General features: G+C 44.5%; 1 protein-coding gene across 1 annotated transcript in view; it reads left to right on the top strand.

The window, feature by feature from the left end:
* Positions 1-2806: 2806 nt before the first annotated feature.
* Positions 2807-18358, top strand: part of DENND6A (DENN domain containing 6A) — an 89757-nt gene continuing 74205 nt past the window's right edge. Inside the window, exon 1 of the mRNA XM_062201128.1 lies at positions 2807-3062. Coding sequence (XP_062057112.1) covers positions 2826-3062 — 237 coding nt within the window. The 5' untranslated portion in view covers positions 2807-2825. The remainder of the gene's footprint in view (positions 3063-18358) is intronic.

Here is an 18358-nt window from a genome sequence, read left to right as displayed (position 1 = left end):
GGGGATTCAGAGTTCAATATCGAGCCAGTCCCATTGGTCCAGCTGTCTGATGAGGCTGCAGGATAGCAATGGCAAACTATGAACAAAGAAAAATGATCACCTGATAAGCCAGGAAGCAGAAAGACAGCACACTTGTCATCTGCCTGTGTGGTCTCTCTGTTTATGAAGCACTATGATTCAATCATGGGCTCTGCCCAACAAGCTAATCCAATCTAATCGCTAACCAGGGCCCCACCTTCAGGCACCATAATTGGATTAGGTTTACACCCTTATTCCATTAACCATTAACATCAATCTATTAACCATTAATGTAGACTTTGGGGGTCACGCCTTTAACCCTTGGGCCTTTGGGAACACACAAACTAATATCCAAACCATAGCAACCCAGTATCATAGAACAGCATTTCAGAGAAAAGCAGTTTTGTATCCACATGTCAAAAAATAGGTAGAACAACTGGGGTTTAGTGCTCAGTAATCATTAATAATTAAGTAGAAACCAGTAAAATGTATACATTAGGATAGCTTGCCTCATCCCAGCAGTCAGTGAGATGAATTAGCAATGATTTTACCAGTTTTTTAGCAATCATTTTACCAGTGCAAAAATTGGATCTTGGAGCAGCTTGCCTACTATGATCATGTGTAGAGCTGGCACGAGGACTCAGGTCTTTTCACTTTAGACCAGCGTTCTTTTATAATACAAAAGGCCTCTGTTCTTTCCTAATAGTGGGTTTAGAGACTTGAATGCAGAATATAGTTCCTCTCTTTCAGCTACAGTGGTACTCCGGAGTAGGATGGTGGTTGCTTTGGCCTAAGACTTGACTTCTCACTTAAGTGCCATCCGTAGTTCGTCTTTTGTCCTAAAGTAAATTTCTAGCAAACAGCACTTTTGATGTCTGAGAATATTTCACTATCTCCTTGAAAACAAGGATATTAAGGCTTACTTCAGACAAACATTCTATGGATGTGGTGAGGACAGTGTTTGCTAAATTACGTGGATTTGGGCAGTGTTATAAATGCTTGCAAGCTCAGGATGTCAGAAAGATCTGGGTTTAAATCTCTGTTCTTGGTGTAGACATTTAGCCTAGTGATTAAGATGCCTGTGTCCCACATGAGAGTACCTGGGTTTGATACCTGGCTCCAGCTTCCTACTAATGCAGACCCTGGGAGGCTGTGGTAATGACTCAAGTTTGTTGAGTTCCTCCCACCTAGATGGGAGATGTGGCTTGAGTTTCCAGCTCCTGACTTCATCCTGGCCTTGCCCTAGCACCCTAGCAGTTAGCTGCAGGCCTTTGAGGAATAAACCAGTGGATGTGGGAGCTCTTTCTCTCTCTTTGGCTCTCAAATAAATGCATATTAAATCTCTGTTCTGCTACCTATTGCTGTGACATACTAATTTAGTGGCTCCTCAGTTTATCTGTACAGTGGGAATAATAAGACCCCTATTTTGGGATTGTTGAGAGAATCAGGTATGTTAATGAGTATAAAGTGATGAACACTATCTTATTTTTTAAAAATATACTTATGCATTATTCAATTATATTTTATCCATTTTTCTATTGGGGGTATTATTGTGTTTCATGTTTAGTTTCTTTTTTTTTTAATTATTTTATTTATTTGAAATACAGAGTTACAGAGAGAGGCAGAACCAGAAAGAGAGGTCTTCCCTTCTGCTGGTTCACTCCCCAAGTGAATGCAATGGCCAGAGCTGAGCTGATCTGAAGCCAGGAGCCAGGAGCTTCCTCCAGGTCTCCCACGCAGGTGCAGGGGCCCAAGGACTTGGGCCATCCACCACTGCTTTCCCAGGCCATAGCAGAGAGCCAGATTGGAATAGGAGCAGCCCGGACTCAAACCAGCGCCCATATGGAAAGCCGGTGCTGCAGGCTGGAGCTTTAACCCACTGCGCCACAGCGCTGGCCCTTCATGTTGAGTTTCATCATGCTGTATTTCCTCAATCTAGTGGGTGCTGAATGAATGCTACTCAGGAATCAGCAACAATTCAGAACAAGTGCCTCCCAGGTGCCCAGTCCAGTGCTGATCTGTTCTCTGAGAATATAAAGCTGCCTGGACCAGGCCTTTGCCTTGCCCTAGTGCTGAGTGAGCATGAGTGAGTGAGCATGAGCCACAGGTTGCCCTGCAAACCAACCTACCTGCCCAACCTGAAGTTCCAGAAAGGTCTGGAGATGTGAGTCACAGCCAGCCTGCCTCAGAAAGGTGGGAGGAGTCTCGGTTGGGAGGAAGGAGCCGAGGGAAAGCACAGATGTCTGAATCAGCAAACTGCATGAACCTCGGGCCAGCCTCCGAGTTGTCATCCTTGCGGGCTAATTACATAACCTCTCAGAACCTGTTTCCTACTCTGTGAAATGCAATAAAGCCTACCTACCTGCGATTATGGGAGGACTTAATAAGATAACATTTGTACCTGACCCTCAACTGGCACAGGGAGAAAATGCTCGATAAATGTTAGCTAGAGTTACCATTTATGTTTCAGTAATACGTTATTATAATAATTCCAAGAACAGTTCATTCCCTGGTCCTTGTGCTGCGAACCGGAGTGACAAGGATCATGAACCACTGTCTCAGTTTACGACAGGGAGGTCAGGGCAGGCTTCACCCACCGAGACCAGCGGCTGCGTGGCGTCCCCACGTCCTCCGGGGGCCGGAGGACCAGTGCAGAGCAGGGCTCCGGCGTCACGTGGCCTGCGGCCCCGCCCCGTCGGAGTGGGTCCCCGGCGGCTGCGGCAGCGGCGGCTGCGCCTGCGCGGAGCCGAGCGCGCTCTGCAGCGCGGTCAGCGGTGGAGGCGGCGCGAACAGCCAGGGGGCGGCGGATGGCTGTGCGGGGCCCAGCGGGCTTGGGGTCCAGCACCAGCGGGCTGTTGGACGAGACGGTGGCTGCGGCCGACGGGCGCGAGGCGTCAGCCCTTGTGGCGGCGGGAGCCGCTCTGGAGGACGATGAAGAGGACGATGGCCGCGGCCGGGGCCTGCTGCGCTGGGACGGTTTCTCAGCCTGGCTGCATTGCGTGTGTGTGGTGGGCTTCGACCTGGAGCTGGGCCAGGCCGTGGAGGTGAGGCCCGGCCGCACTCAGGCCCCGCGCTCCGCCCCCAGCCCGGGGCGGCTCTGGCAGAGTCTGTGGTCCGTGGGCCGGCGGGCCTGGACCCCAGCCGCTGCGCATCCGGGCGTGGCCGGCCGCCTCTCCGCCGTGGGGCCGGGCTGCTGTCCATTGGCAGTTACCGTGGGAGGATCTTGGGCTGCGGCTAGGGGTGAAAAGTTCCCTCTAGGCCCCTCCTAAGTACTTGTTGATGTTCGTGTTTTGTTTTGTTTTAAGATCCCAGAGTCCAAGAATAACTCAAAGTGTTAGCGGTCCCGGGAGAAAGCTGCAGGCAGGATGTTTGGGACTTCTTCAAGAAGGGAACAATGCCCCCTGACATATGGGGAACTCTAATGGCGAAGCTTGCACAACCATTTCTTGAGGCTCAGATTGTTCCTTGTCAGGAACTCTTAGAGCCTTCCATTCAGCCCGAGTCAGATGCTTACCTTAGCGTGACTGCCTCCTTTCCCACTTTGCGTTCCTCGTTTCCGTCATTTCTTTATGTTGTTTCTTGACCGTTTATCTTGAAAGCTGATGTCAGGCTGAATATAAGGAAAGTCCTTTGCTTGTGGCTCTGACACGTTTTCCGGCTTTATGGCACCTTGTTGAAAGGCCGTGGAGTTTTAGTCATTCTTGACATTATTTTAGGGTCCTTTTAGTAGCACAAGAAATTGCTTGTTTTTATGTGTCCAAGAAAAACGTTATCTGAAGGACTTGTGTTTAGAAGCATTTTGGGTTTTGGGTGGTGATAAAGATGTTAATGGCTCAGTTGTCTGAGAAAACCGGTGAAGGAGGTTTTTCCTAATGTGAAACTACTGCTTTTGTATTAAACCTGTCTTCTTGGTGTTTATTACACAGTTCAGTAAACATTGTTTGCACTAAGATATGGGCATTATGCAATTTGCTGGACATACACTGTAACCAGTATTTTATTTTTTTTATTTTATTTATTTATTTTTTTTTACAGGCAGAGTGGACAGTGAGAGAGATAGGGAGAAAGGTTTTCCTTTTTGCCTTTGGTTCACCCTCCAATGGCCGCCGCGGCTGGTGCGCTGCGGCAGGCGCACTGCGCCGATCCGGCAGGAGCCAGGTGCTTATCCTTGTAACCAGTATTTGTAGATTGAGATAGTTTAGGGGAGAAGCAAGAGTTAAATCTCAGAAGCTCATTTGAGCCCAATGCAGTGTGTGGCACATAGCACCATTCAGTAAGTATTTGTTGGCTGAATGAATAGGTGAGCAGTCTTTCATCTTACTGGGGTACAATGAAAGTTCCCAAAGACTTTGGAAGATTTAAAAGCCATTTACCATTTCGGTTGACATGTTAGCCCAGAGTTATATGTACAGCAAAATAGTATTAAACTAGAAAGCATAGAGTAAGTTGTTACAGTTGATTGTATTTTTTTTACTTTTATTTTTATTTTTGACAGGCAGAGTGGACAGTGAGAGAGAGAGACAGAGAGAAAGGTCTTCCTTTGCCGTTGGTTCACCCTCCAATGGCTGCCACGGCCGGCGCACTGCGCTGATCCGAAGGCAGGAGCCAGGTGCTTCTCCTGGTCTCCCGTGGGGTGCAGGGCCCAAGCACCTGGGCCATCCTCCACTGCACTCCTGGGCCACAGCAGAGAGCTGGCCTGGAAGAGGGGCAACCGGGACAGAATCTGGCACCCCGACCGGGACTAGAACCCGGTGTGCCGGCGCTGCAAGGCGGAGGGTTAGCCTAGTGAGCCACGGCGCCGGCCACAGTTGATTTATTTTATTTATTTGAAAGACAGAGTTACAGAGAGAGGTAGACAGAGAGAGAGAGGTCTTCCATCCGCTGGGTCAGTCCCCAGTTGGTCACAACAGCCAATCCAAATCCAGGAGCAAGGAGCCAGGAGCTTCTTCCAGGTCTCCACGCAGTTGCAGGGGCCCAAGGACTTGGGCCATATTCTACTGCTATCCGAGGCCATAGCAGAGAGCTGGATTGGAAGAAGAGCAGCCAGGAGTAGAACCGGCACCCATATGGGATGCTGATGCTTCAGGCCAGGGCGTTAACCCATTGCGCCACAGCGCTGGCCCTGATTGCATTTTTTTAAAAAAAAACTTAATTATTAGAGAGTGAGCGTGTGCCCTCTGCAGATTTATTCCCCAAATGCCAACAGCGGCTGAACCTGGGAGTTGGTAACTAAATCCAGGTCTCCTACTTGGGTATCAGGGACCCAGTTACTTTGAGCCATCACCACTGCCTCTGAGGTGGTATATCAGCAGAAAGTTGGAGCCAGGAGCTGCAGCCAGGTATCAAACCAGGTGCTCTGATGTGGGAACATGCTGTCTTAACCATTAGGCTAAATGCTCACCCAATTACATTTTTAAAAAGTTTCATTCCTTTGAATGACCGAATAGCAGCAAGAGAAAGAGAAAGAGAGAGATCTTCCATCTACTGGTTCACTCCCCAAATGCCCACAATAACCAGGACTAGCCCAGACTGAATCCAGGAACCAGGAATTCTATCCCAGTCTCCTACTTGAGTTTCAGGATCCCAGGTTCTTGGGACATCTGCTGCTGCTTTCCCAGGCACATTAGCCAAGAAGTTGGATTGGAATTGGAGCAGCTGAGACTTGGACTGCCGTTCTGATAAGGACTGGGGGCATTGCAAGTGGTGTGCCACAGTGCTGGCCCCAGTTGAGTTCTTAAATAGCTAAAGATTCTTTTGAGACATTCTTTATATGAGAATTTATTTATTTATTTGAAGAGTGTAGTCACAGAGAGAGACGAGAGAGAAAAAGAGATAAGGAAAAGGGAGAGACAGAGATCTTCTATTCTCTGGTTCACTCCCCAGATAGCCAGGAGCTTTATTTGAGTCTCCCACTTGGGTACAAGGGCCCAAGCACTTGGGCCGTCTTTTGCTGCTTTCCCAAGGATATTAGCAGGAGCTGAACTGGAAGTGGAACAGCTGGGACTTGAACTGGCTGTTGTGACCATTTGGGAAGTAAACCAATGGATGGAAGATATCTGTCTACCCTTCTCTATCACCCTACATTTCAAATAAATAAACAAATGTTTAAAAATATATAGAATCACTGATTTTAGAAGGTGTCAGATGAGCATGGGAAGATTCTCTAATAAAGGGCTCAAAGAAAGATAATCACAGGTAAAATACAAAACTAAGTAACTTAATTTTTACTTTGTTTTACCCAGGGAGAAATATGGAATATTTGCCTTGCCATTTTAAAAAGACTATTTATTTGAAAGGCAGAGTTAGAGAGGGAGAGGTAGAGAGAGAGATCTTCCATCTGCTGGTTCACTCCTCAGATGTCCACAACTTCTGAGGTTGGGTCAGGCAGAAGCCAGGAGCCTGGAGCTTCATCTAGGTATCCCATCTGGGTGCAGGGGCCAAGGACTTGGGGCATCCTCTGCTACTTTTCCTGGCGCATTAGCAGGAAACTTTATGGGAAGTGGAGTAGCTGGAACTCGAACTAACACCCATATGGATGCCAGTGTTATAGGTGGCATCTTTTTTTTTTTTTTTTTTTTTTTTTTTTTTTGACAGGCAGAGTGGACAGTGAGAGAGAGAGACAGAGAGAAAGGTCTTTCGTCGGCCGGCGCACCGCGCTGATCCGATGGCAGGAGCCAGGTGCTTCTCCTGGTCTCCCATGCGAGTGCAGGGCCCAAGCACCTGGGCCATCCTCCACTGCACTCCCTGGCCACAGCAGAGAGCTGGCCTGGAAGAGGGGCAACCGGACAGGATTGGTGCCCCGACCGGGACTAGAACCCGGTGTGCCGGCGCCACAAGGCGGAGGATTAGCCTAGTGAGCCACGGTGCCGGCCTATAGGTGGCATCTTTACCCACTATGCCCCAAGTTTGCCTTTTTTTTTTTTTTGACAGGCAGAGTTAGACAGTGAGAGAGAGAGAGACAGAGAGAAAGGTCTTCCTTCCTTTGGTTCACACCCCAAATGGCCACTACGGCTGGCGCGCTGTGCTGATCCGAAGCCAGAAGCCAGGTGCTTCCTCCTGGTCTCCCGTGCGGGTGCAGGGCCCAAGCACTTTGAGCCATCCTCCACTGCCTTCCCGGGCCATAGCAGAGAGCTGGACTGGAAGAGGAGCAACTGGGACAGAATCCGGCTCCCCAACCGGGACTAGAACCCAGGGTGCCAGCGCCGCAGGCAGAGGATTAGCCAAGTGAGCCGCAGCGCCGGCCACAAGTTTGCCATTTTTAAAATGAAGTAAAGGAGGCAGATGATTGGCCTAGCAGTTAAAACTATGTCCCCTATCAGAGTACAGTTTGGGTTTGGGTCCTGGTTTCACTCTTTATTCCAGCTTCCCTGCTAATGTGGATCCTGGGATGCAGCAGGTGATGGCTCAAGTAGTCAGGTCTCTGCCACACACATGGAAGACCTGAATTAACTTCCAAGGTTCTGGAGTCAGCATTGTGGCATAGCAGGTAAAGCTGTTGCCTGTGACAATAGCATCTTGTATGGGCGCCAGCTTGAGTCCTGGCTGTTCCACTTCCTATCCAGCTCCCTGCTAATGCAGCTGGGAAGGCAGCAAAAGATGAGCCAAATACTTGGACCCCTACACTTATGTGGGAGACCTAGAAGAAGCTCCTGGCTTCAGCCTGACCCAGCCTTGGCCATTCCAGCAATTTGGAGAGTGAACCAGCAGATGGAAGATCTCTGTCTCTCCCTCCCTCTCGCTCTGTAACTGTGCCTTTCAAATAGCTAAAAATAAATATTAAAAAAAAATTTCAAGGTCCTGGCTTTGGCATGAGCCAGGCCATTGTGAGCATTTGGGGAATGAAGCAGAGTTTTTCTGTACCTCTCAAATAAAACTGTTTGAAATGAAGAAAAAGACAAATTAGTAAGTAATGCAGCAAAATAGTTGAAAAATGTTTCACTTTTGCATTGTGATCATATTCATGCTGAAAATAGACAAAGATCTGGAATGGGACAAGAAAGTGAGTGTAGAATTCTGTTGGAGAAATGGCAGTCTATAATACAGGAACAAGGGAGCTCAAACAGAAGATTAATTTAAAAATAGATACAAACTGAGTTTGGAGATAATATCTTGGAGTCGACCTGTGTGAGATGGACTTAGGAGGCTGTTCTGCCGTGACAAAGTATTTATTTGTAGATTTCTTACAAATGCAGAATCCTTATTAAAGAGGTGAATGTTTAGACTATTCATTAAGGCACCTGTATCCCCACAGAGGAGTACCTAGGTTTTTGGTTTTTTTTTTTTTTTTTTTTGACAGATAGAGTTAGTGAGAGAGAGAGACAGAGGGAAGGGTCTTCCTTCTGTTGGTTCACCCCCAAAATGGCCACTATGGCTAGAGCTACGTCAGTCTGAAACCAGGAGCCAGGTGCTTCCTCCTGGTCTCCCGTGTGGGTGGAGGGGCCCAAACACTTGGGCCATCCTCCACTGCCTTCCTGGGCCACAGCAGAGAGCTAGACTGGAAGAGGAGCAACTGGGACTAGAACATGGCGCCCATATGGGATGCTGGCGCAGCAGGCAGAGGATTAATCAAGTGAGCTATGGCGCCGGCCCGAGTACCTGGGTTTGACGCCTGATTCTTGCTCTTTTTTTTTTTTTTTTTTTTTAAGATTTATTTATTTATTTGAAAGGCAGAGTTACAGAGAGGCAGAGAGAGAGAAAGAGAGAGGTCTTCCATCTGCTGGTTCACTCCCCAGGTGGCCACAATACCCAGAGCTGTGCTGATCTGAAGTCAGGAGCTAGGAGCTTCTTCCGGGTCTCCCGCACAGGTACAGGGGCCCAAGGATTTGAGCTATCTTCCACTGCTTTCCCAGGCCGTAGCAGAGAGCTGGAATGGAAGTGGAGCAGCCAGGTCTCAAACCGGTGCCTATATGGGATGCCAGCAATGCAGGCGGCAGCTTTACCCGCTACACCACAGCGCTGGCCTCCTGACTCTTGGTCTCAACTCCTACTTCCTTCTGATGCAGACCCTGGGAGACAGTGGTGATGGCTCAAGTGGCTGGGTCTCTGACATGCATGTGGGAGACCTGGAGTGAGTGCTCAGCATCTGACTTTGACCGTTGCAGGCATCTGGGGAGTGAACCAGTGGATAGAAGTTTCTTCTTTTTCTATCTTCTCTCTCTGTGTTTCTTTGCCTCTCAGAATAAGGAAGAAACTTTAAAATCTCTGCTAAACACACAGTGTAGAATAGTGGTCAAGAACCCAGACACTAGAACTGAGCTGGCTGAGTTTGAATCCATGTGACTGGGTAAGTTGCTTAGCTTGTCTGAGCCTTATATTCCTCCACTGTATAACAGGGTAACGGTACATGTATTGTGACATTGTTGTGAGGATTAGGTAAGCTGATATTGCTAAAGCATTTGGAACAATGCCTAGGACATAGTAAGGCCTATTTAAGTCTGCATTTGGGAAGAATTGATTTTCCAAAAATTCCCCTTTTCAGTGGAAAGAACCCCTGATTTTTGCTTTGGGAAGTTGGACCTTAGTTTTGTATTAGGAAAATGAAATTGAGATATTTGAATTAGTACTTCTGTAAAGGGGATTTTTTTCCCCCTGTGTAAGTAAAAATCTAATGTAGAACCGTATTGGCTAATGTGGTTGAAATGGGGAGTGTGTGTGGATCTAGTTGTAGGCAACAGAAAATAATTTAAGCTACCCCAAGCAGAAAACAGAAAATGGCACTAAGATTACCAAGGTGTTTCAAGCTGTTCAAGGCACAAAGCTAGCGGAGCTCCGGAAAATAGCCCAGAACCAGGGAAGTTTGTGTCTTTTGGTGGGTCTTCTTCATGCTTCATGTTCCTTGCAAACTGACTTCCTTTACTTTGCTGACCTTTGTGGTGGGGGAGTTGCCCTTTGCAGCTGCTTAGTGAAGAGGGTCAATCTTTTACTCTTGTTCCAAACACTGCAAGAAGGTACTCAGGTCCTGCTTGGGACAGATGTCCACTAATGCAATTGGCTTAAGACCTGGGTCGGGGAAAGAGTGGTGTACCTTGCATGAAATGTCTGAAGTAGAGATGGTGTTAAGGTGGGCATTTGGTTTGGGAAGAGACCGAAAAAATGTGTTCAAGTTCTTTTCCCCTGAGGGTGACCCTGGAAGCACCACTATAGAATCCAAGTGTCTTCTGAAACAAGGTTTGAAGTCACCTGGATTTTATATACTTTGTGTCACTTCTGGCTTTGAACTGACCTGGTTATATAGTAACACCATCCACTGCACAGATCCAAAACCAGGAGCCTAGAGCTTCTTCTGGGTCTCCCAAAAGGGTGCAGGGGCCCAAACACTTGGGCCATCTTCTGCTGCTTTCCCAGGCCATAGCAGAGAGCTGGATTGGAAGAGAAGCAGTCAGGACTTGAATCAGCGCTCAAATGGGATGCTGCTGCCGCAGGCAGTGGCTTTACCCAGTACACCACAGCACCAGGCCCAAAACTTCTATCTTTTTTTAAAAAGTCACTTTAAGGGAAAATTATGATAATAAAGGAATAGTTAAGAATAGCCCCACACTGATAAGTTAATGTAAAAGGACACTATAAAGGGAAATAACAAATTGAGCATGCATCAAATAACAGGCATTAATTCTTACAGGCAGCATTTCACTTACTCAATAAAAGCAGACTCTAGGAAAGGTGAATCCAGAATTGGCTTGTTTACTCACTTTTTTTCCTCCAGAGTAATAACATGCTCATTGTTGAAAAATGAGCAAGAAGGGAAAAATATGAACATTAGAAAATATCATTCCTAATTCTACTTCTCCAAGAGGAAACTTGGAGTTGTTAGTGTGAATCACCAATATTAATATTCCAGGACTGGCATTGTGGCATAGCACGTTAAACCACCGCCTGTAGCACCAGCATCGCATACAGGTACTAGTTTGAGTGGCTTCTCCACTTCTGATCCATCTTCCTACTAATGTTCCTGGGAAAGCAGCAGGATGACCCAAGTGCTTGGGATCCTGCACTTATGTGCGAGGCCTAGATCATGCTGCACACTCCCAGCTTCTGCCTGGCCCAGCCCTAGCCGTTGTGGCCATTTTGGGAAGTGAACCAGTGGAAGGAAAATCTCTCTCTGTCTACCCCTCTATCTGAAAGTCTGCCTTTCAAATAGATAAAATAATTGGTGAAGTCACCACTTGAGATGCCGGCCTTCTGTATTAGGAATGCTTGATTCAAATCCTGGCAACTTTGCTTGCATTCCAGCTTCCCACTAATGTGCCTGGGAGACAGAGAGATGGCTCAAGTATTTGAGGCTCTTTCACACTTAGGAGACCCAGAAGATGTTCTGGGTTTCTGGTGTAAGCCTGGCCTAGCCCTGGTTGTTGTGGGCATTTGGGGTGTGAACCAATGGGTTGAAATCTGTCTTTCTCTGTCTTTTTACTTTTCAAATAAATAAACAATTTTTAAACAGTCCTTCCTGGGAGCTAGTGTCATGGTGCAGTGGGTTAAGCCGCTTCGTGTGAGGCCAGCATCTCCAAGATTGAAGTCTTGGCTTCTCTACCTCCCATACAGCTCCCTGCTAATGCCTCTGGGAAAGCAGTGTAAGATGGCACAAATACTTGGGCCCCTGCCACCCATGAAGGGGACCTAGATGGAGTTCCAGGCTTCTGGTTTCGGTCTGGCCCAGTCCCAGTCCTGGCCATTATAGCCATCTGGGGAGTAAACCAGCAGATGGAAGGTTCTCTTTCTTTCCGTCTCTCTCTCTCCCTATCTCTGTAACTCTGTCTTTCAAATAAATTCTTTTTTTTTTAAAGTCCATCCTGAGAAGCAAGTTTGTTAGATTTAATTTAATTTTCCTGATAATTTATGATATAGCCCATTTCTGTGTACATATCACTTATAGATCACTTCTTGCTGAAAAGAATTTTAGATTATTTAGATTGTAAAAACCAGGACAATCTATCATTAATTTATTATCTGAGTCATATATTTCATTCTTACTTATTTTTAAAATTTTATTTATTTGGGAGACAGAGACAAAGAGAGCTTCTATCTGCTAGTTCACTCCCCAAAGGACTGGGATGACCAGGGCTGGGCTAGGGATTGGCCAAGGCAGAAGTCTGATGCCAGCAACTCAGTCCAGGTCTCCCAAGTTGGGAGTTAGGGACCCAACTACTTGAACCATCACCACTGTCTCCCAGGATCTATATCAGTAGGAAGCTGGAGGAAGGAGCCAACGCCTAGAATCAAACCCAGGCACTATTGATATGGGAGGTGGGCATCTTAACCACTAGGCCAAACACCTGCCCCCATTTCCAATTTTTAAAATCACTGCTGTTTCCCCTCATTCCCTAATAGGGTGGAGCCTGGAGGAGTGACCAGTGTTCTTTATCTTAGCAAAGTTTCCTGTTTATTCTTCTGAGAATAATAAAGGCAGCTGTGTGGCGGGTTGTTTGCTCTGTTTCTTTCTCATGAACTGGATGACCCCTAGCCTCAGTGTTTGATTCTCATTGAGTTTACTGTTCTAACTGAAATGGATGCTATGTGTAACTGTATATTGCTGTGCTGTATCTTAGAGCCATCTATACAGCTGATATTTATTGGGCAGCTACCATATCCCAGACACTGTTATATTCTGGAGCCTCATTCATCCCTCGCTTTGTGAAATTTACCATTTAGCAGGAATGCAGGCCGTTAGGTTAGGAGGAAGGGTAGGATATTAATAGTGGCCTTTATGTTTTCTTGTGAACTAGTAGTGCTTCATAGTAGCTTAATATAATCTTTTTTAAATTTTTATTATTATTATTATTATTTTTTGACAGGCAGAGTGGACAGTGAGAGAGAGAGAGACAGAGAGAAAGGTCTTCCTTTGCCATTGGTTCACCCTCCAATGGCCGCCATGGCCAGCGCGCTGCGGCCGGTGCACTGCGCTGATCTGAAGGCAGGAGCCAGGTGCTTCTCCTGGTCTCCCATGGGGTACAGGGCCCAAACACCTGGGCCATCCTCCACTGCACTCCCGGGCCATAGCAGAGAGCTGGCCTGGAAGAGGGACAACCAGGAAAGAATCCGGTGCCCTGACCGGGACTAGAACCCGGTGTGCCGGCGCCACAAGGCGGAGGATTAGCCTGTTGAGCCACAGCGCCGGCCGTAGCTTAATATAATCTATGACTTGCGGATTAAATCTCTAGTAACCTCCTGAGCTTCTTAGGCCTCCAGAATTTACAGAGGCCTCCTTGGTGTTAGCCAGCCTCTGATTCTGTTATGAAATGATAAAATACCAGTGTGGAGATAATCTGAGACGTGCTGCTGTCCGGTTAGCACTTTTACAAATGCCTATGCTTTATTGTGTTTATATGATGAATGGTACAAAACATGGACAGTTACATCTGAACTTTACCCTTTCTTGAGAGAGGTAATTCAGTGTATATTCCATGTTCAGAGTTACCAGGTGTTCAGTAGCGTGCTTAGTTTAGAGATTGAGTGAATTGAAATCCAAGGGCCATCCTGTCCTGATACATGTCATGTCAGGCCTTTTTTAAAATGTGCATTTATCTCTTTTGAAGTATAACATACATATAGAAAAGTACACAAATTCTAAGTCTGTAATTTGATGAATTTTTGTAAAATACACATGGAGCTGCCATATAGATAAAAAAAATAGAATTATCATTGACCCAGACATTTCCCCTTAAGTCCCCTTTTATTCATGACCTAGTTTTGTTGGGCAGCAGTACTGCATTGGTGACATTCTTATCCTATCCATTTAAGGGCAGTACCTGGAAGTTGTGAATACTATTTCTCATATATTATAAATCAAAACTTGGTCACAAGTCAAGTCTATACCAAACTACAGGGGAGGTTGGGAAATCTTAATTCTGGGTGGCAGTACAGCTAAAATTCAAAGGATTGTATAAATAAAGGGAGATGGGAAGAATTAGATACTGGCAGGCAACAAACCTTAACTATCTAGGAGCAGTTATAATCTTAGGTAACAAAAGGTTTATTTTAATCTATGAGCTTGAGTTTTATAATATAAACTTAAAAAATTTAATAGTAACTGAGTTATTTGAGAGGTAAAGTTATATATGAATGAAAATTCTACACAATTATGCTCCTAAAATTTTGGAATAAAGGATTATGGCCTGTTTTACCTAGAATGTGGAAGTATCTGTGAATGCTTAGAAATGAGGCTGAATGGTTTTATTTTGGTAAATTTAAGCTATTTATGTATCACTAGGCTTCCATCTGTTTGAGTTATTTGTGTTTTTGAGTTATTTGTGATTCAAAAGAATCATGTGAGGCATTTGATACAAACACAAATCCTGGGACTTTACCTCAGACTTTTGGAATCAGAATCAGAACCTGATAGTTATTATGTGGAGGCACATTTGGGGTGAGATTTACAGCAATGTAGAACAACACCATCTTCTGTGATGTTTTAGTTTTATTTTATTTGGGCATGTACAATTATCTTTCATAAAAACAATATTTGTTTTAACAGTAGTTTGTCACTGTTTTAGAATAAATTAGTACATATTTAATACATGATCCTTTTTAGTTTCTAATAATGGCGGATGTTGATAGATGGGACTCATATGAAAAGAAGCTGTTTGGGAACCTCAGTAGATTTAAAGAGTGTAAAGGAGTTCTGGGACCAGAAAGTTTGAGAACTGCTGTTTTACACAGCCTGGCTTGAGATGCTTAGATTTGGTTGACTTGTGGGAAGCAGGCTAACGTCATGGGTGAGTGGGTGAAAAGACAGACCAGGAATGGGCTGGTATCCTCGTCTCTGTACTTACTAGGAGTATTATTTTGGTGAAGCCACTCATTCTCTTTGTGCTTCAGTCCTTCTTGTATAGACAGGGGTAGTAGAAGCAATTTCACACAGATTCCATAAAAGTTGTTTAAAGTATGTGAAGCACACGGCAAGGGCTCAACAACTGCAGGCCGTGTTGTGGTTGACAGACTTTGTGGGTTTTAGATTCATATTGGAGATGTAAAAGCAAGACCCAAGTTGCTTCTACGATTGTTCTGTTAGAGAAAGTTTGTTTTAATTGATACTTATAACATAGAAATCAGTAGGCCACTAATGTTTGATATTTTCTCTTAATTTCTTGTTACTACTCTTTTACTTCTGTGACACTCATAAGTGGTGATAACTAGTAGTTTCTTATTAAAGGAATTGGGAAATGAATAACGATTAGAAAAATTGAATAAGTTCAGCATCATTTATATCATTTTTTTCATTTAGTCACTCTAATTAAGTAATATGAATTGTTTTTAAATAAGTAAACTGGAACTCTGAGGAGTAAGAGTAACTTGCCCCAAATCAGATACCTATTAAGCCAAGATTTAAACCCAAGTCCTTCTGACTCCACAGCCACTATGCTTTTTTTTTTTTTTTACTATTTTTAGTATAAATTGAAGCAAAGCAGATGTGTGATATATTAGTGATAACTTGAATTCCCCAGTTATTGGCAGTAATAGTTGTCTTTTTATTCCCCAATGTTTTCCTCTGTGTAAGTGAATACTAAAATGCAATAGTAGCACCTATAACCGTTTTGTGAGTTGAATACTAAATATTTTTAGTGGGTGAGTATTTGATGCCATAGATGAGGTGCCTCTTGGGATGCCCACATCCTGCTTCAGAGTGCCTGGTTCTGGTCCATGCTTCTCTGCTTCTTGCTAATGCACATCCTAGGAGGCAGTAGATGATGGCTCAAGAACTTGGGCTACTGCTACCCACATGGGAGACCCAGGTTGAGTATTGGGTTCCTGGTGTTGACCTGGGTGTTGTTGTCATCTGGGGAGTGAACCAGTGGATGGAAGCCTTCTCTCTGTTTCTGTAACTGTTTCCAAATAAATAAGTAAATCTTAAAAAAAAAAAAAAAGAAACAAAAAGAAAAGTTTCTGAACCCCAGACCAGTGTGACCTGTGTTGATTGGGTAGATGCTGAAATGAGATGATAATAGTTTCCTCTTCCTAGTGTATTTGTGAGGACTGACACAGTACAATGCCTGGTATGAGGGAAGTACTTGGTAAATTTAGCTGTTAAGATTATTAATTGAGTTTTCCTGAAATAATGAAATAGTTACTCTTTTGGTCTAGTTCATTTGAATTACATCAATATTACTTACCTAATGAATTCCTGTGTAATTTTGGGACCCTTCATAATTAATATAGATTTAAAATTAAGTTTTTGTTAGTATTTATTATAATAGGAGCACTGATGCTGTTTCAATAGCAATAATAATTTGTTTGCTTAGCATCTATTACGTGTAAAAGATTCTATTAGTCATCATAAACAAGAGATAAAGATGTGGAGTGGGCATTTAGCCTGGCATTTAAGATGCCCACGTCTCACATTAGAGTGCCTGGGTTCAGTTCCCAGCTCCAGCTTCTGACGCTAGTGTCCTGCCAGTTTAGACCATGAGAGGTTCAAGTAATTGGATTTCTCCCAACCACATGGGAGACCTGATTTGAGTTCCTGGCTCATGGTTTTGACCCTAAACCAACCCCAGCCCAATATGTCTGTGTCTCTTTGTCTGCCTCTCAGTTTAAAACAAACAAAAACATTGAGGAGGACATGAGACTCCTTGCTGTCCAGGAATTTAACTGCAGAATTAAAAGAAAAGTAGGCATAAGTGATCCAGAGACTAAGTAAAAAGTTCTGGTGGAAGGTGAGATTTGAGTTGAACCTTAAAGTTTACATAGTTAAAAATTTTAGTTTTATATAATTAAAAAATTATATGCATGTATTCTTTGAAGATTTGCAGAAATTACAAAACAGGAACTGAAAATCACTTATTTCATGTGCTGGATAGGATTTGATAAGGGAGATTCAAATTGGTGAATAATAGTGGTTTCACTTGAGGAAGGTGACCTGGACATCTATGGGAAGAGAGACTATAATTTTTATCACATGACTTTTTTTTTTTGACAGGCAGAGTGGACAGAGAGAGAGACAGAGAGAAAGGTCTTCCTTTTCCATTGGTTCACCCTCCAATGGCTGCCGCAGCTGGCGTGCTGCAGCCGGTGCACCGTGCTGATCCAAAAGCAGGAGCCAGGTGCTTCTCCTCGTCTCCCATGGGGTGCAGGGCCCAAGCACTTGGGCCATCCTCCACTGCACTCCCGGGCCACCGCAGAGAGACTGGAAGAGGGGCAACTGGGACTAGAACCCAGTGTGCCGGCGCCGCTAGGTGGAGGATTAGCCTATTGAGCTGCGGCGCCGGCCTATCATATGACTTTTTAAGGTTTGAAACATTAGGTATAGCTATGTTTTTTCCTTTTTAAAAAATTCAAATATTCATGTACCATAAAGTTTACCATTTAAAAATATATAATTCAGTGTTTTTCACAGGATTTTGCAACTATCACTGCTGTCCAGTTCTAGAATATTTTTATCATCCCTTTAAGAAACCCCATCCCCATTTCCCTTTCTCCCCAGCCCTTGATGACCAACTCATCTACTTTCAGTCGCTGTGGATTTGTGTGTTATGCACATTTTATATGATAGAATTATGTAGTGTATGGACTTTTTTTTGGCTGTTAGGAACCATGTTATGAATATTCATGTACAGGTTTTTGTATAACATACGTTTTCACTTGGACATATACCTAAGAGTGAAATTGTTGGGCCATATGGTAACTCTATGTTTAACGTTCTGAGAAACTACTGAACCCTTTTTCTTTTTTTAAAAAAATGAAGCATTCCATACAATGCTGGGAACGTGGCAAAAGACTTGTAAAGTGCAGGTGATTTTTATCAAAGTTATTTGAGAGGCAGAGATAAAGAGAGACAGACAGAACTCCCATCTACTGCTTCACTCTGCAGATATCCACAGCAGCTCAGGACTGGGCTTGGGCCAAAACTAGGGGTTGGAAACACAATCCACCTCTCTCGTGTTGAGTAGCAGGGGTCCAGTTTCCTTGAACCATCACCATTGCCTCTCAGGATCTGTATTAGCAGGAAGCTGGAGTCAGTAGCTGGAGATGGATATTAAACCCACGTACTCTCATATCCACGAGCATCCTAACCAACATCTCAGTCATTGGGCCAAATGTCTACCCCTCAACTGCTTTCTACCATCAGTATGTGAGAGTTCCATTTTCTTCACATTCTTGCCAACCCTTGTTATTGTTTTTTCTTTTTATTATGGCCATCCTAGTGGGTATGAGTCCTACCTTACTGTGGTTTTATTTGCATTTCCCTACTGACTAATGATACTGTGTGTTTTTTCATATTTATTGGCCATTTCATGTTTTTCTTTTTCCTTTGAGAAATGCCTATGGAAATCCTTTGCCCACTTAAAAACTGGAGTACTTACCTTTTAATTGTTTAGTTGTATGTGTTGTTCTTCATGTGTTCTGTATA

This window comes from Lepus europaeus, chromosome 9 (genome assembly GCF_033115175.1).
Source record: "Lepus europaeus isolate LE1 chromosome 9, mLepTim1.pri, whole genome shotgun sequence".
NCBI lineage: Eukaryota > Metazoa > Chordata > Mammalia > Lagomorpha > Leporidae > Lepus > Lepus europaeus.
The sequence above is the reverse complement of the archived record's forward strand: the minus strand, read 5'-3'. Positions and strand labels throughout refer to the sequence as shown.